Genomic DNA, 26,594 nt, shown 5'->3' with positions numbered 1-26,594 from the left:
GAGGTTACTGTGGGATATTGATCGGATGCAAAACTGGACTGAGAAATGGCAGATGGAGTTCAAAGCAGGTAAGTGTGAGGTGGCTAATTTCGGTAGGTCAAATATGATGGCAGAATATATCATTAATACCATATATGGTATACCGCTCTGCGAGATGGCGTGCGACGATGGGAGGAATGGTTGACTGGACGTCGGTGGTGTAGTGAAGAGTGAAGGCAGTTTTCTCTTGCCGTGGTGTCTCGATTAGCGGGGACGAGCGCCGAGCAGAAGCATATGCAACTAAGTTTGAGCTATCGTATTTCAGGAAGACAAACAACAGCGCTGAACTTACATAGTGAACGGGAGGATACCTAGGAAATGTCATAGAACGGAGGGACCCAGGGGTACAGTTACATTCTTTCCTGAAAGTGGAGTCGCAGGTAAACAGGGACACTGGGGAGTGTAGGAAAGCAAATGGACCCAGGGCTAGACGTGCACGGTCCCCTGAGTGTGAAGTCACGGATAGACAAGGTGATGGAGAAGGCGTCTGCCTGCTGCCCTTTATCAGTCAGGGCAGTGAGTACAGGAGTAGGCAGTTCACGTTTCAGTGAACATGACTCAGTGAGGCCACACTTGGAGTACGGTGTTCCGTTTCCGTCCTCCTTCTCTGAAGATGATGCCACTGAGCTGCAGAGAGTGCTGAGGAGATTTACCAGGATATTGCCGGGACCTAGGTGACTGAATTATGAAGATAAGTCAGGTAGGTTAGAGCTGACCTTAAAAAAAGTTGTATAAAACCACAGGGGACATGGGGCACGGACTAGGTGAATGCGCAGAGTCACTTTTCTCTAGGTTTGGAGAATCGAGAACCAGAACGCTCAGGGATAAGATGATAGCAAAGGTGATGTAACTGGAGACCAGAGTTACAACGTTTTCCATTTTACCCAGATGGCCGTCCGTCTATGGAACGAACTGCCAGAGAAGGCGGACGATGCAGATGCATTGGAATTTGAACACTTGTGCGCATAGCACGTGACTCCTTTACAGTGACGTCATTAATGTGAACTCTGACCTGCTTGTGGAGTCACTGACGGTTCGGCGGGTCCCGAGGCAATGGGAGGATCGTCATACTCATGGACGAGATCTTCCTCTTTCCGAAAGTTCAGCACTGAGTACGTTGAGCTCGGACCGTCTGGGAGAAAAAGCGGGAAAATGTGAGAGAGTGTGCGGAGCGGGAGAAGGGTGGTAAAATGGGAGAGAATGTGGGAACGAAAACGGGAAGAGAAAGGGGAGAGGGGTGGCGGCGTGAGAAGAGGGAACGATGTTATGAGTGAAGGGCGAGTGGGATGTGCGAGAGTGATAGCGAAAGAGTAGGAAAGTGAGGGGAGAAAACACTGGGAGAGAGAGAGGAGGAGGAGATTTGTTCCTTTTTCACAAATGGGATATATTGCAGTTTTACGGGGATTAACAGATTTTGGGGAATTTCGCCTTCCATTGTGTTTATTAGTTTCGTGGCTGCTTGCAACAGGAAGAGCGGTACGGTAACATAGTGGTTTACAGTCACTTCCCGCTACTGACTGCAAGGAGTATGTTCCTCTTAACCGTGAACGGCTAGTTTTCGACCTAGTGCTCCCGTTTTCTCTCACAGTGCACAGACGTACCGGTTGATAGGTTAATTGCTGATTATAAATTTTATAGTGATTCGGCCAGGATTATAGTCAGGTAATTAGCAGGCAGCGGCGCCCGAAGCATCGTAAGTGCCTAATCCGCATTGTTTTTCAATAAATAAGTAAATATAAATAACATTTTTTTAATGAACCTCGAGGTTGAATATAGTTTGCATGTACAAGCGGGTCGTCCAGTGTTTGTGATGGGTCTGATGAACTGGATGAAAATGGAGATGGGCGGTTGTTAAAATTGCTGACGACACAAAGATTGGTAGGGTTGTGGAAAGTGTAGAACATCGCTGATGGATTCAGTGGGATGTGGATCATTTGCAGATCGGTGGAGAAATGGCAGACCGAATTTAATCCGGGTAAGAGGGAGGCTTTGAGCTCCGGGAAGTCAAATGCAGAGGGACAGGACACAGTTAAATCCAGGACCGTTTCCTGCCGACATAGAAGGGGATCATGGGTTGGACGCGCAAGTCTGTAGAGATTAACCACTTGACATTAGACGGGCATTTGAAAAACGTTCCTCTCATGGGAACTTCATTTACATGATTGCGATTTCTGTAATTCACAGCGAACTGTGAATTTGGGATTTTTTTGTTAAGATTTGGCTTAAGCGGGCAGCGATTGCTTCTTGGAATTCTGCAACTGGTGATGATACGCACGACTTCTGATGTCTGTGGCAATGACTTGGATGGAAATCTCAGTAGGTCTTTGTGCCTTAGTATGTCTTGCCTCGTAGAGTTAGTAAATTGGTTTTATATTGTCACACATAGAACACAGACCAACCCTTATAGCACAGGAGAGGATTATAATGTTCCGAATGCATTCCCTGTGATATTAGACATTTCATCTTTGAGGAAAAGGCAACGTCTGCCGAGGCCGCCGATGTGTCTTATGATCTTATGAACTGCCGTCAGATTTCCCCTCATCTCCCTCCACTCCATAGGAAGCAACCGAATTGTCCAATCCCTCAAATCAGCGAGACCAGGCAGCATCCTGTTAAACCTCTCCGGACGCTGCTCAAGGGCTTGACATCCTTCCGATAATAGGGTGAGTAGAACTCTATACAATAAGCCTGCTTCAGCCTAACTAGAGATTTTTATAAAATTGCAATATGATCTCCAGAATTTTGAACTCATTGCCCTAAATAATAGTATAATGGCAAGCATGATATCCGCATTCTTCACCACCCTATCAGAAAACATGTCCATGAACAATGATACTGGACCCCAAGATCCGTCTGCCAGCCAACAATGTTTAGGATCTTGGCTGTAGTACTGTGATATCTCTTTGCATTTGACCTACCAAGGTGCAAATTTTTCCGTTTCTCCGGGTTAAACTCCATCTGCCATTTCTCCAACCCATATCCGAAACTGATCAATATCCCGCGGAACTCTTTACAGCTCTTCTGCACAATCCACTATACTACCTATCTCCGTATCATCTGTAACCGTACCAACCACCCATCTACACTGTCATCCAGATAAATTATATACATCACAGACAGGAGAGATCCCAGAAAATTCCATAGGTACAGGTCACTTCATTGGAGTAGAACAAGGTGAAACAATAACAGAATGCAGAAACGTGTCACAATTACAGGGAAAATACAGTGCAGGCAGGCAAAGGCCACGAGGAGGTATATTGCGCGCTCAAGTTTACATCTTATCATAGTAGCGGACCGTTCAATAGTCTGATCACAGTGGTGTAGAAGCTGTCTCTGAGCCCGGTCAGGCATGCTCTCCCATCTTCCATCCGATGGGAAGGTGCAGAAGAGAGAATGTTCGGGGTGGGTGGAGTTGTTTTTTGATGATGCTGGCTGCTTTACCGAGGCAGCAGGATGTGCAGGAAGAGTTCATGGTGGGTAGGCTGGTGTAAAGCCAGTGATGTTGTGGGGATGGAACTGGACTCTCTCACGGTGGTGTCTAAAAAGAGGATGCTGTCTAAGTTGCATGCCATCTTGGTCAATGCCTCCCATCCACTACATAATGTACTGGGTGGGCACAGGAGTACATTCAGCCAGAGACTCATTCCACCGAGATGCAACACAGAGCGTCATAGGAAGTCATTCCTGCCTGTGGCCATCAAACTTTACAACTCCTCCCTTGGAGGGTCAGACATTCTGACCCAATAGGATGGTCCTGGATTTATTTCATAATTTACTGGCATAATTTACATGCTACTATTTAACTATTTATGGTTCTATTACTATTTATTATTTATGGAGCAAATGCAACAAAAAAAAATTTCCCCCGGGATCAATAAAGTAACACTATAACTATGACTATGAAACTCTGCGGGGGTCGGAAGCTGGGGAGAATAGAAGCGAGAAGTGGGAAGCAGATGACAGGTGTTTTTTTTTTTCCTTTTTTTTTGCGGAAGATTGGTCAGGACGGGGTTGTAGTTGCAATATACAGAGATTTTAATAAGTTCCCAGATGGTATACCGCTCTGGGAGATGGTGTGCGACGCTGGGAGGGATGGTTGACTGAATATACAATTGGTTCGGCGATAGGAGAAAAGGTCTAAGGTTGTACCTCGTTTCTCAGACTGAAAGCCCGTCACGAGCGCTGTTCACCGGGGGGTCGGATGTGGGACCAGTGTTTTTGTTTTTCAACTATATCGACCATTTACAGCAGAATATATAAGATGTGGTTGACAAGCCTGCAGGCAACACTAACATCGGTGGTGTGGTGAAAAGTGAAGGCAGTTTTCTCTGACAGTGGGATCTCGATTAGCCGGGGACGAGCGCCATGCAGGAACATATGCAACTAGTTTTGAGCTATCGTGTTTGAGGAAGACAAATAACAGCGCAGAACTTACACGGTGAACGGGAGGAAACCTGGGAAATGTTATAGAACAGAGGGACCCAGGGGTACACGTACAGGGTTCACTGTAATGGAGTCACAGGTAGACAGGGCCCCTGGGGAATGTTGTTGAACAGAGGGTCCCAGGGGTACAGGGACAAGGTTCCCTGAATGTGGTGTCTCAGGTCGGCAGGGACCCTGGGGAGTGTTGTAGAACAGTGGGATACAGGGATACGGGGACACTGTTCCCTGAAAGTGGAGTCACATGTGGACTGAGACACTGAGGTGTGTTGTAGAACAGAGGGTCCCTGGGGTACAGGGACACGGTTCCCTGAAAGTGGAGTCACAGGCAGTCAGGGTCCCTGGGGAGTGTTGTGAAACAGAGGGACCCAGGTGTACAGGGACACGGTTCCCTGAAAGAGGAGTTTCAGGTACGCAGGGACACTGGGGAGTGCTGTGGAACAGAGGGACCCAGGGGTACAGGGACACTGTTCTCTGAAAGTGGAGTCACAGGTAGACAGGGACACTGGGGAGTGGTGCAGAGCAAAGGGACCCAGGGCTCGGGGTGCACGGTTCCCAGAGTGTGAAGTCACAGATAGACAGGGCGGTGGAGAAGGCGTCTGAAGCGCTCCCCTCCATCAGTCAGGCAATGAGTACAGGAGTAAGGAGGTCACGTTGCTTTGAACATGACTCAGTGAGGCCACACTTGGAGTACAATGTTCCATTTCCATCCTCCTTGTCTGGAGAAGATGCCACTGAGCTGCAGAGAGTGCGGAGGAGATTTACGAGGATATTGCCGGGACCTTGGTGACTGAATTATGAAGATAAGTCAGGTAGGTTGACACTTCATACCATGGAGCGCAGAGCTGACTTTACAGACTTGTATAAAACCACAGGGGACATGGGGCACAGACTAGGTGAACGTGCAGAGTCACTTTTCTCTCGGTTTGGAGAACCGAGAACCAGAGCGCTCAGGGATAACATGATAGCAGAAGGTGATAAAACTGGGGACTTGAGTGACAACTTTGTTTTTCCACTCAGACAGCGGCCCGTCTACGGAGGGAGCTGGCAGGGGAGGTGATTGCAGCAGATTCATAGAAACTTGAATACTTGTGCGCATGGCACGTGACTCCTTCAGTGTGACGTCGCTAATGTGAACTCTGACCTGCCTGTGCAGTCACTGACAGACCGGCGGGTCCCGAGCGATGAGAGGATCTTCATACTCACCGTCTTTCCCGAAGTTCAGCGCAGTGTATGTGGATGTCTCGCCGTCTGAAAGAGAAAGAGAGAGAATGTAAGACGGGGAGAAATAAAAGGAATATTATTCTGCACTATCAGTTGATGATGCATCTGAATATGGGGCAGTAAAACAGACTGTGCTTAAAGCTTATGAACTGGTTCCAGGAGCCTATATGCAAAGGTTTAGGAATTATGAGAAGTCTGTGATTTTTTATCGATGGTGCAAATCTAAAACGGAGGATGATGGTACAGACCACCCTGTGGCTTATTTTCAAAATAAATGCAATCAGCATCAGATAAATTATTCCACCATAGAGAAGGAATTATTATCACACGGCTTTGCTGTCGGGGCAAAGCTTTAGGGTTGAGGATCTATTCTCAGGCTGGAAGACCTTCACAAGCGGTGTTCACCAGAAGTTCGGGGGTGAGACCAGTGATCTCGGTCAAATATAAAGACTATTTGCAGCAGATTATACAAGATGCCGTTGCTGAGATTGCAGACGACTCTAACGTTGGTGGCCTGAGATCTTGAGTGGTGATAGAAAGAGTGTGTGAAACAGAGCCGGTAGAACAAAGGAGAAATGGGTAGGGTTAGAGGGAAAGTGGGAGGCTGTGCGAGATACAGAGAGAATCAGGGTAGAAAGAGAGTGTGTGTGCGTGTGTCTGTGTGTGCGCAGACAGAAGTGGAGGGAAAGAGAGACAAACAGCGACAGAGACAGAGAGAGAGAGAGAGAGAGAGAGAGAGAGAGTGGAATCTGGACCCTTGGACTGCATGAAGAAACACGACCGGGATGACACACACTGTAAAACTCCCCCACACCGTCCCATCACACAATTCCAGTGTCAGATAACCAGCGAATCTCCCTAAATGTTATCCCATCACACTCCCGGTGGCAGACATGTGACACGCACCATCTGAGCACAATCCACTGGAGTGAGAAAACCCGCGCACTCTCTCCCTCCTCCGTCCTCCGCACTCACCAATACCCAGCATTTCGGCGTTCCAGTCGTCTCGAATTGAGTGTGTCTCTCGGAGATGGATTGTGTGAGTGACCGGATGGTGTGCTGCGGGAAAAGGAAGGAAGGGGAGGAGAGAGCGTGCGAGGGAAAGGGTGTTAAGATTTCAGATACCGATGCAAGTGCTGCGGAACCACATTACCAGCCTGTGCAGGCAGAGCTGTGGAGAGGCTCAAAAGCTGGTGATTGATATCTCGTGGAAGGGGGAAGGTGTCATACTAGACACCCTCATACTCCCCACAATTGTCTGTGACACAGAGAGGGAGGAGAGCTGGGAGCGTGGTTGGGGGCGACGTAGATGGGGAACGATTAGCAGGTGGAGTGTAAGACGGAGATGGAGAGGGGCGTAGGGAACTTACGGGATATGAGAGTGGGTAGAGACAGTGTGTGAAATAGTGGCGGTAGAGCAAAAGAGAAGAGAAGCGGGGTAGGGAGGGAGAGAGAGAGTATGTGAGAGGTATAGAGAGAGCTCGGAGTGAAGAGAGTTTGAGTCTTTGACCGCAGGGAGAGGGGGAGAGAGAGAGAGAGAGAGAGAGAGAGAGAGAGAGAGAGAGAGAGAGAGAGAGAGAGAGAGAGAGAGAGAGAGAGAGAGAGAACCAGAACCCTCTGGACCGTCCGAACGGAGACTATCGGAGTCAGACACAGTGTGAAAGTCCCACCACACTATCCAATCACACACTCCCGGGGGGTCCGACAAAGTGCAGCTCCCTCCAAATCGTCCCATCAAACGCACCGGGAGTCAGACAAACAGTGATAATTCCCTCCGCACTGTCCCATCACAGAATATCTGTCTCAACCACAGAGTGAATCATGCTTCAAACCGTCCCACACACAATCCCGGGGTCAGAAACAGAGTAAAGCTCCTTCAACACTGTCTCATCACACGCTCCCGGGGTCAGAGAAACAGTGAATCTCCCTCCACACCGTTCCAACACACACTTCGAGAGTCAGATAACCAGCGAAGCTCCCGTAGTATTAACCCATCACACACCAAAGGTCAGGCATGTGAAATAGCTCGCGCACCATCTCAGCAAACTCTACTGGAGTCAGAAAAACTGTTCAAACGATCTCCCGACTCCGTTCTTCTCACTCACCAATACTCAGCATTTCGGCGTTCCAGTAGTCTCGAATTCAGTGTGTCTCTCGGAGGTGGATTGTGTGAGTGACCGGATGGTGTGCTGTGGCAAGAGGAAGGAAGGGGAGGAGAGAGCAGGCGAGTTACAGAGTGTTACGATTGCAGATATTGATGCAAGGGGTATGGAACCACACCAGGAGCCTGAGATTGTAGAGCTGTGGAGAGGCTCAAAAGCTGGTGATTGATATCTTTTGGAAGTGGTGGAGTGTCATACTAGATGTCATCTCTCTCTCATACTCACTACAATTATCCGTGACTCAGACAGGGAGGAGGGAACATAGATCATAGAAGAGTACAGCACAGAACAGGCACAATATTGTGCCGACTCTCGGTCCACAATATTGTGCCGACTCTCAAACCCTGACTCCCATATAAGCCGCCAAATTAATTTCCTCCATATACCTCTCCAGTAGTCTCTTAAACTTCACTAGTGTATCTGCCTCCACCACTGACTCAGGCAGTGCATTCCACGCACCAACCACTCTCTGAGTAAAAAAAACCTTCCTCTAATATCCTTCTTGAAATTCCCAACCCTTACCTTAAAGCCATGTCCTCTTGTATTGAGCAGTGGTGCCCTGGGGAAGAGCCGCTGGCTGTCCACTCTATCTATTCCTCTAATTATCTTGTTCACCTCTATCATGTCTCCTCTCATCCTCCTTTTCTCCAAAGAGTAATGCCCTAGCTCCCTTAATCTCTGATCATAATGCATACTCTCTTAACCAAGCAGCATCCTATAAATCTCCTCTGTATCCCTTCCATTCCTTCCCCATCCTTCCTATAGTGAGGTGACCAGAACTGGACGCAGTACTCCAAGTGTGGCTTAACCAGAGTTTTATAGAGCTGCATCATTACATCGCTACTCTTAAACTCTATCCCTCGACTTATGAAAGCTAACACCCATCATCTTCCTTAACTACCCTATCCACGTGTGAGGCACCTTTCAGGGATCTGTGGACATGTACCCCAGATCCCTCTGCTGTTCCACACTACCAAGTATCCTGCCATTTATTTTGTACTATTATCCCTGATCAGTAATGCCACCACTCCTCCCTTTCCTTCCCCCACCCCGCCTCTCTATCCCTTTTAAAGCACTGGCATCCAGGAATATTGAGAATCCATTCCTGCCTTGGTGCCAGCTACGTCACTGTAATGGCCACTACATCATAATTCCATGTATGTATCCAGGCTCTCTGTTCATCACCTTCGTTCCTGATGCTTCCTGCATTGATGTACACACACTTCAGCCCTTCTACCTTACTGTCTTTACACCGCTTATTCTACTTCTCTTTCCGGAAAGCCTCTCTATTTGCTAGATCTGGCTTTACTACTAGCACTTCCTGCACTGCTCTATCGCTCTGGGTCCCATCTCCCTTGCAAATTAGCTTAAACCCTCCCGAACCATGCCAGCAAACCTACCTGCAAGGATATTGCTCCCCCTCGAGTTTAGGTGCAACCCATCCAATCTGTACAGGTCCCACCTTCCCCAGAAGAGTTCCCAATGATCCAAAAATCTAAAACCCTGCTCCCTGCACCAACTCCTCAGTCGCTCATTCAACTGCTATCTCCTCCAATTCTTACCATCGCTGTCACGTAGCACTGGCAGCAATCCTGAGAACGCCACCCTTGAGATCATGTTCTTCCTCCTTCTGCCTAGTTCCCGAAACTCACACTTCAGGACCTCATCCCTCTTCCTGCCTATGTCGTTGGTTCCAACATGTATCAGGACTTCTGGTTGCTTTCCTTCTCGTACCAGGACATGCATCCTTTAGCCAGGTCTCAGTGATGGCCACAATATCATACCTGCCAATCTGTAGCTGTACAACAAGATCATCCACCTTATTCCTGATGTTGTGCGCATTTAAGTGTAAGACCTTAAGTCCAGTATTTCGGACTATTCTCTTTGATTTCACTTCAACGTTATTGCACTGCAACTCATCCCAATGGCTACAAATTTGCCCCATCACCTGCCTGTCTTTCCTGACATAATTACTGCTCACTATCTTAGATTTATTTCTGTTTTTCCCTTCCTCCGCTCTCTCAATCCGGTTCCCACCCCACTGCCAAATTAGTTCCCAACCTCCCTAACAGCTCTATTAAACTTCCCCGCCAGGATATTGGACGCATTCGGTTCAGGTGTAATCTGTCCATTTTGAACTGGTCATACCTCCACCAGAAGAGATCCCAATTATCCAAGAACCTGAATCCCTGCCCGCTGCACCAGTCTCTCAGCCACGCATTCGTCTGCCTCATCTTACTATTCTTGCCCTCGCTAGCACGTGGTACAGGTAGCAATCCCGAGATTACTACCCTGGAGGTCCTGCTTCTCAGCTTCCTTCCTAACTCCCAGACATTTCTCTTCAGGACCTCCTCCTTTGTCCTATCTATATTATTGGTACCAACAAGTACCAAGACAACTGGCTGCTCGCACTCCCCCTTCAGAATATTCTGTACCCGCTCCGAGACATCCGGTGCCTTGGCACCTGGGAGGCAACACACCATGCGGGTATCTCTATTAGGCTGTCCGTTCCCCTGATGATGGAATCCCCTATGCCTACCGCATTCCTCTTCACCCTCCTTGTCTCCTGCACAACAGCGCCAGGCTCAGTGCCAGAGACCCGGTCACCGTGGGCGTCCCCTGTCAGGTCATTCCCCTCAACAGCATCCAGAACAAGATATTTGTTGCTGAGGGGGACAGCCACAGGTGTGCTCTACACTATCCGGGAATTACCTTTCCCTCTCTTGACAGTGAAACAGTTTTCTGACCCCTGTAGCCTAGGGATAATTATCACCCTGTAGCTCCTGTCTTTCACCTCTTCACTTTCCCTGAGAAGCGGTAGGTCATCAAGCTGCAGCTCCAGATCCATAACACGGTCTCTGAGGAGCTTCATCTCGGTGCATCTGGCGCAGATGTGGCCATTACGGAGGCTGGAGGTCTCCCAGGATTCCCACCTCTGACACCCTGAGCAAAGCTCTAACCCTGCAGGCATGTTATCTATTTCTACAGGCATGAAACAGGAAAAATAAGTCTACTCACCCACTTACATCGCCAAGCAGACGAACTTTTGTTAAATCGGTAGCTCTCACCGTTAGCTGTGAGAGCCCCGCTATTCCTGTCTGTCCGGGCCGATGCGAGTCAATTGATTGTTAAAGAGTTGAGCGCAGCCGAGCCTTTAAAAAAAAGAATCTCTAGTAGGAAATTCATTCATAAGATTGCGATGACAGTGATTCACAGTGATGTGGGAATTTGGATTCCGTACTGGATTGTCCACAGGTCGCAGAGGACGGCGGTCGCTGGTTGGAAGTCCGTGACTGGTCGTGTTATGCATGGATCCGCACTGGGAACCTTGCTGTCTTTGGCAGACCTGTGAAAATCCGATTATTTAACAAGGATTTGTGAGTTCCACATCCTGCATCACAAATTTAGTAAATTGGTTTGTTATTGTCACACATAGGCCAACCAGTGCAGGACAAGAACAGTCCCACAAAGTTGCCCAGGGTGAATTCCCTCTGGTATTAGACGTTTCACCTTTACGAAAATTGTACTGTCTACTCCACTTATGATCTTATAAACCTCCGTCAGATCTCCTCTCATAGTCCTCCACTCCAGAGCAAGAAACCCAAATTAGCAACCTCTCGTTGTAACTAAGGAGGACATAAATAATCTTCCAGAAATAGTAGGGGACAGAGGGTCCAGTGAGATGGAGGAACTGAGCGAAATACATGTTAGTAGGGAAGTGGTGTTAGGTAAATTGAAGGGATTGAAGGCAGATAAATCCCCGGGGCCGGATGGTCTGCATCCCAGGGTGCTTAAGGAAGTAGCCCAAGAAACAGTGGATGCATTAGTGATAATTTTTCAAAACTCGTTAGATTCTGGGCTAGTTCCTGAGGATTGGAGGGTGGCTAATGTAACTCCACTTTTTAAAAAAAGGAGGGAGAGAGAAACCGGGGACTTATAGACTGGTTAGCCTAACGTCAGTGGTGTGGGAACTGCTGGAGTCAGTTATCAAGGATGTGATAACAGCACATTTGGAAAGCGGTGAAATGATCGGACAAAGTCAGCATGGATTTGTGAAAGGAAAATCAATTCTGACGAATCTCATAGAATTTTTTGAGGATGTAACTAGTGAAGTGGATAGGGGAGAACCAGTGGATGTTGTATATTTGGATTTTCAGAAGGCTTTCGACAAGGTCCCAAACAGGAGATTAGTGTGCAAACTTAAAGCACACGGTATTGGGGGTAAGGTATTGGTGTGGGTGGAGAGTTGGTTAGCAGACAGGAAGCAAAGAGTGGGAATAAACGGGACCTTTTCAGAATGGCAGGCGGTGACTAGTGGGGTACCGCAAGGCTCAGTGCTGGGACCCCAGTTGTTTACAATATATATTAATGACTTGGATGAGGGAATTAAATGCAGCATCTCCAAGTTTGCGGATGACACGAAGCTGGGTGGCAGTGTTAGCTGTGAGGAGGATGCTAAGAGGATGCAGGGTGACTTGGATAGGTTGGGTGAGTGGGCAAATTCATGGCAGATGCAATTTAAAGTGGATAAAAGTGAAGTTCTCCACTTTGGTGGCAAAAATAGGAAAACAGATTATTATCTGAATGGTGGCCGATTAGGAAAAGGGCAGGTGCAACGTGACCTGGGTGTCATTATACACCAGTCATTGAAAGTAGGCATGCAGGTACAGCAGGCGGTGAAAAAGGCGAATGGTATGCTGGCATTTATAGCGAGAGGATTTGAGTACAGGAGCAGGGAGGTACTACTGCAGTTGTACAAGGCCTTGGTGAGACCACACCTGGAGTATTGTATGCAGTTTTGGTCCCCTAATCTGAGGAAAGACATCCTTGCCATAGAGGGAGTACAGAGAAGGTTCACTAGATTGATTCCTGGGATGGCAGGACTTTCATATGAAGAAAGAATGGATGAACTGGGCTTGTACTCGTTGGAATTTAGAAGATTGAGGGGGGATCTGATTGAAACGTATAAAATCCTAAAGGGATTGGACAGGCTAGATGCAGGAAGATTGTTCCCGATGTTGGGGAAGTCCAGAACGAGGGGTCACAGTTTGAGGATAGAGGGGAAGCCTTTTAGGACCGAGATTAGGAAAAACTTCTTCAGACAGAGAGTGGTGAATCTGTGGAATTCTCTGCCATAGGAAACAGTTGAGGCCAGTTCATTGGCTATATTTAAGAGGGAGTTAGATATGGCCCTTGTGGCTACGGGGGTCAGGGGGTATGGAGGGAAGGCTGGGGCGGTGTTCTGAGTTGGATGATCAGCCATGATCATAATAAGTGGCGGTGCAGGCTCGAAGGGCCGAATGGCCTACTCCTGCACCTATTTTCTATGTTTCTATGTTTCTATGTAACACATGCCATCGAAACCTGGCAGAATCCCGTTAAGCTTCTCCGGAGGTTATCCAAGGCCTTGGCATCCTTCCAATAATGGGGTGACCAGAACTGTATACAGTACGCCTGATTCAGCTTAACTAGAGATCTTTATAAATTTCCGGCATAACTTACTGACTTTTGAATTCAGTACCCCGACTAATAATGGCAAGCAGGAGGCAAGGTTAGCAGAGCTGGGACTTTTCTCTTTGGAGCATAGAAGGATGAGAGGTGACTTGGTAGCAAGTCCATTATCAAGGTCCCAGATGGTAGATCGGTCTGGAAGAGGGAAGAGAGGGACGCAGGGAGATATAGAGAAGGAGTAGAGCGGTGAACCTGGAAGGAGACGGGAAGGTAGGCTGAGTAAAAGACAGAATGGGGAGGGAGATGCTGGATGGCGTGACACCCAGGGAGAGTTGACGTGCTGATTTGACTTGGGAGGACTGATCGGGCACTGGTAGTAGATGTCCCGTACAAAGGCTTGAACAAGGTTATTAACAAGGGCTCAGACGGTAGCCTGCTCGGGAGGATGATGTCGAGCCCAAGGAGATCTGTCTGACTAATTTGCTTGTGGAAAACTGATGAGGTCTCGATGGTAGAAAGATTTTAATCGCTTTGATAGAGACGTTGGGACGGATGGCAGACTGGATATACAATTGCCTTGGCAATAGTGGCAAATATTTAGCGTTGAAGTTCGATTCTCAGATAGGAACCCGCGCGTTTACGTGATCACCGTGGGCGGGGCGTGGTCTGTGGAGGGATCTGTCATGTTTGTCAACTATATGCCAGGCAGGATGTTGGAATGCTCCTCTTGCAGGATGTGGGAGGTCAGGGAGCCCTCCGGTGTCCCGGTGTCCCTGACAACGATACCAGCAAGAAGTGCATCCAGCTGCAGCTTCTAACAAACCGCGTTTGGGAACTGGAGCAGGAGCTAGATGACCTCCGGATCACTCGGGAGAATGAGAAGGTTATAGATAGTAGCTACAAGGAGGTGGTTACGCCAAAGGAGCAAAGGACCGCAAATTGGGTCACTGTCGGGCGAGGGAAGGGGAAAGGGCAGGCAGAGCAGGGTTCTCCAGTGGTCATTCTCCTCAACAACAAGTGTACCGCATCGGATACTGTTGGGGGGATGACTTACCTGGGACAAGCTGCAGTAGCCGGATCTCTGGTACTGAGTCTGACACTGCAGTGCAGCAAGGAAGGTCGAAAAAGAGGAGAGCGGTAATGATATGGGACTCGATAGTTAGAGGTGCAGATAGGACGTTCTGTGGTCGTGACAGAGAATCTAGGATGGTTTGTTGCCTCCCGGGTGCCAGGGTCAAGGATGTCTCTGATCGCTTGCATGACTTTCTGAAGTGGGAGGGTGATCAGCCAGACGTCGTGATACACATCAGTATCAATAGCGTAGCAAGGAAGAGTGAAGAGTTCCTGGAGAGTGAGTATAGAGAGCTTGGTAGGAAGTTGAAAAACAGGACTTCAAGGGTGGTAATCTCAGGATTGCTACCTGTGCTACGTGCCACTGAGGGTAAGAATAGGATGCTCTGGAGGATGAACAAGTGGCTGAGGAACTGGTGTAGGGGGCAGGATTTCAGATTTCAGGATCATTGGGAACTCTTCTGGGGCATATGGGACCTGTACTAGAGAGACGGGTTACACTTGAACTACAGGGAAACCAATATCCTTTCAGGGAGGTTTGTTAGTGTTATTGGGGAGGCTATAAACTAGATTTGCGGGGGGATGAGAACTAGAGTGCCAAAGCTGACAGTGTGGCTGGTGTGAAAATTAATGATGCTAAAAGTTCAAGAAAATCCGCGAATAGAAAGGTTGTGAGTGATGGTAAAAATCTTCCGAGGTGTATATATTTCAATGCTAGGGGTATTGCGGGGAAGTCGGATGAGTTGAGGGCGTGGATTGACACGTGGAATTACGACGTTACAGCAATTAGTGAAACTTGGCTACAGGAGGGGGAAGAACTGCAGTTTAATATTGCAGGGTTCCGATGTTTCAGATGTGATCGAGACAGAGGAACGAAAGGTAGGGGAGTAGCATTGCTTGTTAGGGAAAATATTACAGCAGTGCTCAGGCAGGACAGATTACAGGGCTTGTCTACTGAGTTCTTATGTGTGTACCTGAGAAACAGAATAGGTATTACAACATTAGTGGGATTGTATTACAGAACACCCAATAGTCAACGAGATTTGGGAGAACAAATCTGCAGAGAGATAGCAGGCAACTGCAGGAAACATAAATTTGTGGTGGTAGGCGATTTTAATTTTCCATATATTGATATGGACTCCCATACTGTTAGGGGCCTAGATGGTTTAGAGTTTGTAAAATGTGTTCAGGAAAGTTTTCTAAATCAATATTGAGGGACCAACTAGCGGGGATGCAATATTGGATCTCCTGTGAGGAAACGAGTTAGGACAAGTGACGGAATTCTGTGTAGGGGAACACTTTGGTTCCAGTGATCATAACAACATTAGTTTCAACTTGATCATGGAGAAGGATAGATTTGGTCTTAGGGTTGAGATTCTGAACTGGAAGAAGGCCAAATTTGAAGAAATGAGGAAGGATCTAATACGCGTGGACTGGGACAGGTTGTTCTCTGGCAAAGACGTGATCGGTAGGTGGAAAGCCTTCAAAGGAGAAATTTTGAGAGTGCAGAGTTTGTATGTTCCTGTCAGGATTAAAGACAAAGTGATTAGGAATAAGGAACCTTGGTTCTCAATGGATATTGCATCTCTGATAAAGAATAAGAGGGCTTTGTATGACATCTATAGGAAACAGGGAGTGAAACAGGTGCTTGAGGAGTATAAGAAGTGCAAGAAAATACTTAAGAAAGAAATCAGCAGTGCTGAAAGAAGACATGAGGTAGCCTTGGCAGTCAAAGGGAAGGATAATCCAAAGAGTTTTTACCGGTATATTAAGTGCAAAAGGATTGTAAGGGATAAAATTGGTCCTCTTGAAGATCAGAGTGGTCGGCTAAGTGCGGAACCAAAGAAAATGGGGGAGATCTTAAAAAGTTTTTTTTTTTTTTTTTTTTTTTTCCCGTCTGTATTTACCAAGGAAACTGGCATGAAATCTATGGAATTGAGGGAAACAAGTCGTGAGATCATGGAAACTGTACAGATTGAAAAGGAGGAGGTGCTTGCTGTCATGAGGAAAATTAAAGCGGATAAATCTCCGCGACCTGACAGACTGTTCCCTCGGACCCTGAAGGAAACTAGTGTTGAAATTGCAGGGCCCATGGCAGAAAAATTTAAAATATTGCTGTCTGCAAGTGTGGTGCCGGAGGATTGGAGAGTGGCTCATGTTGTTCCCTTGATTAAAAAAGGATCGAAAAGTAATCCGGGAAATTACAGGCCGGTAAATTTAACGTCTGTAGTGGGTAAATTATTCGAGGGAATACTAAGAGACAGAATCTACAAGCATTTGGATAAACAGGGAGTTATTAGGAAGAGTCAACATGGCTTTGTGCGTGGTAGGTCATGTTTGACGAATCTATTGGAGTTTTTCGAGGAGGTTACCAGGCAGTGGATGTTGTGTACCTGGACTTCAGTAAGGCCTTTGACAAAGTCCTGCATGGGAGGTTAGTTAGGAAATTTCAGTCGCTAGTCATGGAGAAGTAGTAAATTGGAGTAGACATTGGCTCAATGGAAGAAGCCAGAGAGTGGTAGTAGAGAATTGCTTCTCAGAGTGGAGGCCTGTGATTAGCGGTGTGCCACAGGGATCAGTACTGGGTCCATTGTTACTTGTCAACTATATCAATGATCTGGATGATAATGTGGCAAATTAGATCAGAAACCTTGCTGATGATACAAAGATTGGAGGTGTAGTGGACAGTGAGGAAGGTTTTCAAAGCTTGCAGAGGGACTTGGACCAGCAGGAAAAAATGGACTGAAAAATGGCAGATGGATTTCCATACAGACAAGTGTCAGTTATTGCACGTTGGAAGGACAGACCAAGGTAGAACATACAGGGTTAATGGTAAGGCACTGAGGAGTGCAGTAGAACAGAGGGATCTGGGAATACAGACACAAAACGCCCTAAAAGTGGCGTCACAATTAGATAGGGTCGTAAAGAGAGATTTTGGTACATTGGCCTTTATTAATCAAAGTATTGAGTATAAGAGCTGGAATGTTACGATGAGGTTGAATACGGCATTGGTGAGGCCAAATCTCGACTATTGCGTTCAGTGTTGGTCACTAAATTACAGGAAGGATATAAATAAGGTTGAAAGAGTGCAAAGAAGGTTTACAAGGATGTTGCCGGGACTTGAGAAACTCAGTTACAGAGAAAGGTTGAATAGGTTAGGACTTTATTCCCTGGAGCGTAGAAAAATGAGGGGAGATTTGATAGAGGTATATAAAATTATGATGGGTATAGATTGAGTGAATCCAAGCGGGTTTTCTCACTGAGGCGAGTAAAAAAGCAGAGGGCATGGGTTAAGGGTGAGGGGGGAAGTTTAAAGGGAACATAACGGAGGAACTTCTTCACAGAGAGTGTTGGGAGTGTGGAATGAGCTGCCAGACGAGGTGGTAAACGCGGGTTATTTTTAACATTTAAGAATAAATTGGACAAATACATGGATGAGAGGAGTATGGAGGGATATGGTCCGTGTGCAGGTCAGTGGGACAAGGCAGAAAATGGTTCGGCACAGCCAAGAAGGGCCAAAAGGCCTGTTTCTGTGCTGTAGTTTTTTTTTTTTTTTTCTATGGTTTCTATCTGATCGTCCAGGATCCTGGATGTTTCTGATCGCGTTCGCGATAACTTGAAGTGGGAGGGAGAATAGCCAGAGGTCGTGGAACAGACTGGTACCAACGACATAGGCAGGAACAAGGAGGAGGTCCTGAAAAAATACTGCAGGAAGTTAGGAAACAAGAACACAGGACAAAGGAGTTGAAGTAGGCCATTCGGACCGTCGAGTCTGCTCCGTCACTGCACCATGAGCCTAATCATTCTCCCATCTAGTTCCAATTTCAGGCTTTCCCCTCATATACGTTGATACCTTGACTTATCAGATACATACTAATCTACGCCTTAAACACCCTCCATGATCGGGGCTCCACAGCTGTTTGAGGCACCGAATTCCATAAGTCCACAATCCTCTGAAAGAAAACATTTCTCCTCATCTCTGATTTAAATGGGTACCCTCTAATTCTAAGACTGTGACCTCTTGTCCTGGAGTCACCCACCAAGGGAAACAGCCTTTGCATATCTACTCTGTCCAACCCTGCCAAAATTCGAAATGTTTCTATGAGACCCCCTCTTATTCTTCTGTACTCTAATGAATACAGTCCAAGAACAGATAAAAACTCTTCATATTTTAGCCCCTGCATTCCAGGAATGATCCTCCTGAATCTTCTCTGAACTCTCTCCAACATCAGTACATCTCTTCTAAGTTAGGGGGCGGAAATCTGCACACAGTTTTCCAATACAGCCTCATCAGCACCTCCTCACTCTTAGACACGTTTTTATTGAAACAAATGCTAACATAGCATTTGCTTTCCTCACTGCCGATCCAACTTGTCGGTTAACCTTTAGGGTGTCCTGCACGAGGACACCCAGGTCCCTTTGCATTTCCGATATTTGATTCTTTTCTCCCAATCTAAATAATAATCTGCCCGATTATTTATTTTTCAAAAACGTACAGCCGTACATTTCCTTCGAAGAAAATATCAAGGCCTTGCATTGTAATGGTCATTGAGGGAGCTAATGATTTGTTTTAAAATGTGAATTCGAAGTCCACAATCACTTGCCTGTAACTAATTTACTCTGTGTGACTGAAATGTGCCTCGCAACCGAGATCTAAAAATAACTGCATCTGTCCTTCTTTGTTCTGAGAATTTCTAAGTGTCTGCGTTTGAGCCAGCTGGCCTGCTGTATGCTTTGAGATCTAACACTTCAGTGAAATGGGCTGCTGCTCAAGAACGTATTTTTGCGGCTTCGCTGAAAATGCTCGACAAATGTTCAAATAAGGAATTATCTGGTCATACAATGTCCTGAGTCCCGTGACCTTTACTTCAGTAAAAAAAAATCCAACTATGTGTCTCTAGTCACGTACAACTGATGTATAAATATGACTGAGTTTTCTTGTTTGAGGGAGTTCCAGGATCCCGCTTTTAGGTGCTGGACTCCCCATGATATCATGTGACAAATAAAGAAATTTCCACGGCACTCTCCCTCCGGGTCCGAGTATTCCTTTCCCGCGACAATTTCCTGATATAGTATCTCATCTGCCATTTGTTTGCCCACTCTCCAAAACTGACCATATCCCTCTGCAACTTTTCCGTTTCTTCAACACCTCCTGCTCCTCCACCTGTCTTGGTGTCATCAGTAAAATAGACACCCCTCCGAAGATTATTACCACCACACGTATAACCATATAACCATATATCAATTACATCAGGGAAAGAGGCCATCTCGGCCCTTCTAGTCCATGCCGAACGCTTACTCTCACCTAGTCCAACCAACATGCACTCAGACCATAGCCCTCCATCCCTTTCCTGTCCATATACCTATCGATTTTGTTCCTTAAATGACAATATCTAACCTGCCTCTACCACTTCTACTGGAATCTCGTTCCACACAGTTACCACGCTCTCAGTAAAGAAGTTCCCCTTCATGTTACCCCTAAACGTTTGCCCTTTAACTCTCATCTCATGTCCTCCTGTTTGAATCTCCCCCTACTCTCAATGGAAAAAGTCTGTCCCCGTCAATTCTATCTATCCCCCTCATAACTTTAAATACCTTTATCATGTCCCCCCTCAACCTTCTACGCTCCAAAGAATAAACACCAAACTTGTGCAACCTTTCTCTGTAACTCAGGAGATGAAACCCAGGCAGCACTTTAGTAAACCTCCTCTGTACTCTCTCATTTTTATTGACATCTTTCTTATAATTCGGTAAACCGACTGTACACAATACTCCAAATGTGGACTCACAAATGCCATATACAATTTCAAATTTACATCCCAACACCTGTACTCAATGCTTTGCTTTATAAAGAACTGCATATCAAAAGCTTTCTTCACTCCCGTATCCACATCAGATTCCACCTTCAGGGAACATGCACCTTTATTCCTAGTTCCCTCTGCTCTACTGCATTCTGCAGTGCCCTGCCATTTCCCATGCATTCCTATTCTGATTAGTACTACCAAAATATAGCACCAAATTCAGCATTAAACTCAATCTTCCTTCTTTCGACCCACTCTTCTAAATGATCTAAATGTCACTGCAAGCTTTGAAAACTTACTTCATTATCCAAACTCTACCTATCTTAGTATCATCTGCATATTTACTATTCCAATTTACCACAACATCTTCCAGATCATTAATATATATGACAAACAACATTGGACCCAGTACAGATCCCTGAGTCACAACACTAGACACCGTCCTCCAATCTGACACACAGTTATCCACCGCTTCTCTCTCGCGTCTCCCATCCAGCCACTGCTGAATCCATTTTTCTACTTCAATACTAATACCTAACGATTGAACCTTCCTAACTAACCTTCCGTGTGAAACCTTGTCAAAGGCCTTACTGAAGTCCATATAGACAACTCCCACCGCTTTACCCTCATCAACTTTCCGAGTAACCTCATCAAAAAAATCATTAAGATTTGTCAAACATGACTTCCCACGCACAAATCCATGTTAACTGTTCCTAATCAGACCCGGTCTATCCTGGTTATTATATATACCATCTCTAAAAATACTTTCCAGCAATTTACCCAACACTGACGACAAACTCACAGGCCGATAATTTCTAGGTTTAATATTAGAACACTTGTTTTAAGCAATGGAACGTCATGAGCAACACGCCAATCTTCCGGCACCATCCGCTTTTCAAATGACATTTGAGGTATTTCTGTCAGAGCCCCTTCTATTTCCACACTAACTTCGCTCAAGGTCCTATGGATAATCCTGTTCGGACCCGGAGACTTATCCACTTTTATATTCCTAAAGAGTGCCCGTAATTCCTCTTTTTAATCATTACTTCCCATAACTAGCCCTTGTTTCCTTTGCCTTGCACAATTCAATATCCTTCTCCTTAGTGAATACCAAAGAAAATAAGTTGTTCAAAATATCCCCCATTTCTTTTGGCTCCGCACAGAGCCGCCCACTCTGATTCTCTAAGGGACCAATTTTATCCCTCATTATCCATTTGCTATTATTATAACTGTAGAGCCCTTTTGGATTTATTTTGAACTTACTTGCCAAAGCAGCCTCATATCTTCTATTAGCTTTTTCTAATTACTACTTAAGATTCGTTTTACATTCTCTATATTACTCGAGCACCCCATTTACTCCAAGCTGACTATATTTATTGTAGATCTTTCTCTTTTTTTCCGAACCAACTTTCCAATATCCCTTGAAAACCATGGCTCTCTCAAACTTTTAACCTTTCCTTTCAACCTAACAAGAACATAAAGATCATGTACTCACAAACGTTCACCTTTAAATAACCTCCATTTCTCTATTACATCATTCCCATAAACAAATTGCCCCAATCCACTCCTTCTAATTCCTTTCCCATCTCCTCAAAGTTAGCCTTTCTACAATCAAAAATCTCAACCCTGGTGCAGTCCTATCCTTCTCCATAATTATATTGAAACTAATGGTATTGTGATCAATGGACCCGACGTGCTCCCCAACACATACCGCCGTCACCTGCCCTATCTCATTCCTTAACAGGGGATCCAACACTGCCCCTTTTCTAGTTGGTACCTCTATGTATTGCTGCAAAAAACTGTCTTGCACACATTTTACAAACTCCAAACCATCCAGCCCTTTTACAGAACGGGCTTTCCAGTCAATGTGTGGAAAATTAAAATCCCCCACAATCACAACCTTGTGCTTACTACTATCTCCTCACAAATTTGCTCCTCCAATTCTCGCTCCCCATTATGCGGTCTATAATGCACCCGTATAAGAGTCACCACACCTTTCCGATTCCTCAATTCCACCCAAATAGCATCCCTAGACGAGTCCACTAATCTATCTTGCCGGAGCACCACTATTATATTTTCTTTTACAAGCAATGCAACACATCCCCCTCTTTTCCTTCCTATTCTATCAAACCTGAAGCAAAGAAATCCAGGAATATTAGTTGCCAATCGTACTCCTCCTGCTGCCATGTTTCAGTAATAGCTACAACATCGTATTTCCAGGTATCGATCTATGCTCTAAGCTCATCCAACTTTCTTACAATGCTCCTAGCATTTAAGAAAATCTCCACCTCTTACTCTTCTGTGTATCCCTAATTGTGCAAAGGTCGTTGTTCTCTATTTTTCCTTTTCTTCTTTTTCCCCTATACCTTCGGTCTGAGTGTTCCCGTACTCTGTCCCCTGTCTATCCTCCCTCACAGACTCCCTACTAGCTTTGTCTATTTGTGAACTAACCTGCTCCCTCCTAGTATTTTCAATTTGATTCCTACCACACCCACCCTCCAACCAATGTAGTTTAATATCTCCCCAGTAGCCTTCGCAAATCCCCCCGCCAGGATATTGGTCCCCCTAGGATTCAAGTGCAACACGTCCTTTTTGTACAGTTCACACCTGCGCCAAAAGAGGTCCCAATGATCCATAAACTTTAAATCGTTCCCCCTGCTCCTATCCCTCAGGCACACATTTATCCTCCACCTCATTGCATTTCTACTCTCATTGTCATGTGGCACAGGCAGTAATCCCGAGATTACTACCTTTTCTATCCTTCTTCTCAACTCCCTTCCGAACTCGCTGTCCTATCCTTTCAGGACCTCTTCCCTTTTCCTACCAATGCTATTGGCACCTCTATGTACCACGACCTCTGGCTCCTCTCCCTCCCATTTCGAGGAGAAATTTATTCCTGCCCCCTGGCGTCGGCCGATGCCGACGTCCTGGGGTTCGGCCGAGGAGAAGATTCAAAAAACACACGTCCTAGCTGAAAGTGGGACTGATGTTTTTTTAAAGGGAGGCTACCGCTCAGAAGACTAGCTGCAGTAGTCGGATCTCTGACACTGAGTCTGGCTCTGCAGTGCAGAAGGGACGGTGGAAAAAAAGGACAACGGTAGTGATAGGGGACTCGAAAATTAGAGGTGCAGATAGGAGGTTCTGTGGTCGTGACAGGGAATCGAGGATGGTTTGTTGCCTCCCGGGTGCCAGGGTCAAGGATGTCTCTGATAGACTGCATGACATTCTGAAGTGGGAGGGTGATCAGCCAGATGTCGTGCGTGCACATTGGTACCAATGACATAGCAAGGAAGAGTGAGGAGGTCCTGGAGAGTGAGTATAGAGAGCTTGGTAGGAAGTTGAAAAGCAGGACCTCAAGGGTGGTAATCTCAGGATTGCTACCTGTGCTACGTGCCAGTGAGGGTAAGAATAGGATGCACTGGAAGATGAAGAAGTGGCTGAGTAACTGGTGTAGGGGGGCAGAGGCAGGATCACTGGGACCTGTTTTGGGCAGGTGAGACCTGTACAAGAGAGACGGGTCACACTTGAACTACAGAGGGACCGATTCCTTTCAGGGAAGTTTGTTTGTGCTATTGGGGAGGCTTTAAACTAGATTTGCAGGGGGATGGGAACCAGAATGCCAGAGCTGACAGGGTGGCTGGGGTGAAAATAAATGATGCTAAAAGTTCAAGCAAATCCGCTAATAGGAATTTTGTGAGTGGTGGTAAAAATCTTCTGAGGTGTATATATTTCAATGCTAGGAGTATTGCGGGGAAGGCGGTTAGGTGAGACGGCGTGAATTGACACGAGGAATTATGACGTTATAGCAATTAGTGAAACTTCGCTACAGGAGGGGCAGGACTGGCAGCTTAATATTCCAGGATTTCGATGTTTCAGATGTGATCGAGGTAGAGGAATGAAAGGTGGGGGGTAGCATTGCTTGTTAGGGAAAATATAACAGCAGAGCTCAGGCAGGACAGATTAGAGGGCTTGTCTACTGAGTCCTTATGTGTGGAGCTGAGAAACAGGAAAGGTATGGCCACATTAGTGGGATAGTATTAGAGACCACCCAATAGTTAACGAGAATTGGAAGAGCAAATCTGCAGAGAGATAGCAGGCAACTGCAGGAAACATAAAGTCGTGGTGGTAGGGTACTTGAATTTTCCATACATTGATTGGGACTCCCATACTGTTAGGGGTCTAGATGGTTTAATGTTGGTAAAATGTGTTCAGGAAAGTTTTCTAAATCAATATATAGAGGGACCAACTAGAGGGGATGCAATATTGGATCTCCTGTTATGAAACGAGTTAGGACAAGTGACGGAAGTCTGTGTAGGGGAGCACTTTGGTACCAGTGATCGTAGCACCATTAGTTTCAACTTGATCATGGACAAGGATAGAGCTGGTCCTAGGGTTGAGATTCTGAACTGGAAGAAGGCCAAATTTGAAGAAATGAGAAAGGATCTAAAAAGCGTTGATTGGGACAGGTTGTTCTCTGGAACAGATGTGGTCCATGGGAAGCCTTCAAAGGAAAATTTTGATTGCAGAGTTTGTACGTTCCTGTCAGGATTAAAAGCAAAGTGAATAGGAATAAGGAACCTTGGTTCTCAAGGGATATTGCAACTCTGATAATGAAGAAGTGGGTGTTGTATGACATGTATAGGAAACAGGGAGTAAATGAGGTGCTGGAGGAGTATAAGAAGTGCAAGAAAATACTTAAGAAAGAAATCAGGAGGGCTAAAAGAAAATATGAGGTTGCCTTGGCAGTCAAAGTGAAGGATAATCCAAAGAGCTCTTACAGGAATATTAAGAGCAAAAGGATTGGTACGGATAAAATTGGTCCTCTTGAAGATCACAGTGGTCGGCTATGTGCGGAACCAATGTGCGGAACCAATGTGCGGAACCAATGGCCTACCCCTTATTCTGAAACTGTGGCCTCTGGTTCTGGACTCACCCATCAGCGGGAAAATGCTTCCTGCCTCCAGCGTGTCCAATCCCTGAATAATCGTTTATGTTTCAATGAGATCCCCTCTCATCATTCTAAATTCCAGTGTATACACGCCCAGTCGTTCTAATCTTTCAAATAGAGGGATAGTTTAAGTGAAGCGGCCAGTGGAAAGTGGCCAGTGCGTGAGTGGGCCAGTGAATGAGTGGAACTTTGAGGCTTTGGCTCGAGAGATTCTGGCAGATTTAGCAGTTGTTCTGTGCAATCAAGTCAATCAAGATTTGAATAGATCAGCAGAAAGCCGTTGATTAGTCAGTCAAGATTTGAATAGATCAGACTCAGCAGAAAGCAGCTGATTGGGCAGTCGAATGCAGGTGACCAAACATTTTGAAAAGCTAAAACAGATAAATAGAGGGTTAGCTCACGTGAAGCGGCCAGTGGAAAGCGGCCAGTGCGTGAGTAGGCCAGTGAAGGAGTGGAGCTATGAGGCTTTGACTCGAGAGGCTTCGACGAGAAGAGACGGAAGACGAGCTTGTTCCCAGTTAGTTTTTACAATGTCTCCTGAGATGGTGATGTGCCTCTCATGTGAGATGTGGCAGTCTTGGGGGAACTCCTCTCTCCCGCAGAGTCACATCTGCCAGAAGTGCATACGGCTGGGCGATCTGGAAGACCGTATAAGGAAACTGGAGCAGCAGCTGGATAACCCTCGACTCATAAGGGAGAATGAGGCAGTCATAGATGAGATCTACCAGGAGGTAGTCACACCTAGGCTGTCGGAAGCAGGTCGTTGGGTGACATTCAGAGGGGGGAAAGCGAAGGTGAGCAGACTGGTAGTGCAGAACACCCATGTAGCCATTCCCCTGAATAATAAGTTTAGCGTCCTGGATACTGTTGGCGGGGACGACCGACCAGGTGTGAGCCACGGTGGCAGGGCCTCCGGCACTGAGTCTGACCCTGTGGTGCAGAAGGGTGGGACGGAGAAGAGGAGAGCTGTCGTCATTGGAGACTCTTTTGTCAGGGGAGCAGACAGGAGATTTTGTGGACGTGAGAAGGACACCCGCATGGTTTGTTGCCTCCCGGGTGCCAGGGTCCGGGATGTCTCTGATCGGGTGCACGACATCCTGGTACAAGAGAGAAAGCAACCAGAAGTCGTTATACATGTTGGGACCAACGACATAGGCAGGAAGAAGGATGAGGTTCTGAAGTGTGAGTTTCGGGAACTAGGCAGAAGGCTGAAGAACAGGACCTCAAGGGTGGCCTTCTCAGGATTGTTACAAGCGCTACGTGACAGTGATTGTAAGAATTGGAGGAGATGGCAGTTGAATGCGTGGCTGAGGATTTGGTGCAGGGAGCAGGGTTTTAGATTTTTAGATCATTGCGATCTCTTTTGGGGTAGGTGGGACCTGGACAGATTGGGTAGGTTGCACCTGAACTCGAGGGGAGCAATATCCTTGCAGGTAGGTTTGCTAGCATGGTTCGGAA

The 26,594-nt window shown here is 46.4% G+C and overlaps 1 protein-coding gene across 14 annotated transcripts in view; it reads right to left on the bottom strand.

The window, feature by feature from the left end:
- Nucleotides 1-26,594, bottom strand: part of LOC140207210 (uncharacterized) — a 154,267-nt gene that overhangs the window by 98,106 nt on the left and 29,567 nt on the right. For 10 of the 14 annotated variants that reach the window (XM_072275579.1, XM_072275577.1, XM_072275589.1 and 7 more), the window contains 4 exons: nucleotides 10,884-11,211; nucleotides 7,809-7,892; nucleotides 5,686-5,730; nucleotides 1,052-1,171 (listed from right to left, as the gene is read on the bottom strand). In XM_072275579.1, coding sequence (XP_072131680.1) covers nucleotides 1,052-1,171; nucleotides 5,686-5,730; nucleotides 7,809-7,821 — 178 coding nt within the window. In that variant the 5' untranslated portion in view covers nucleotides 7,822-7,892; nucleotides 10,884-11,211. Of the gene's footprint in view, nucleotides 1-1,051; nucleotides 1,172-5,685; nucleotides 5,731-6,678; nucleotides 6,763-7,808; nucleotides 7,893-10,883; nucleotides 11,212-26,594 lie in introns of all 14 variants that reach the window. The other 4 variants (XM_072275580.1, XM_072275587.1, XM_072275586.1 and 1 more) reach the window with 4 other exon arrangements.

The sequence above is a fragment of the Mobula birostris genome, chromosome 13 (assembly GCF_030028105.1).
Source record: "Mobula birostris isolate sMobBir1 chromosome 13, sMobBir1.hap1, whole genome shotgun sequence".
NCBI lineage: Eukaryota > Metazoa > Chordata > Chondrichthyes > Myliobatiformes > Myliobatidae > Mobula > Mobula birostris.
Note: the sequence above shows the minus strand (reverse complement) of the source record. Positions and strands in the feature narration are given on the sequence as shown.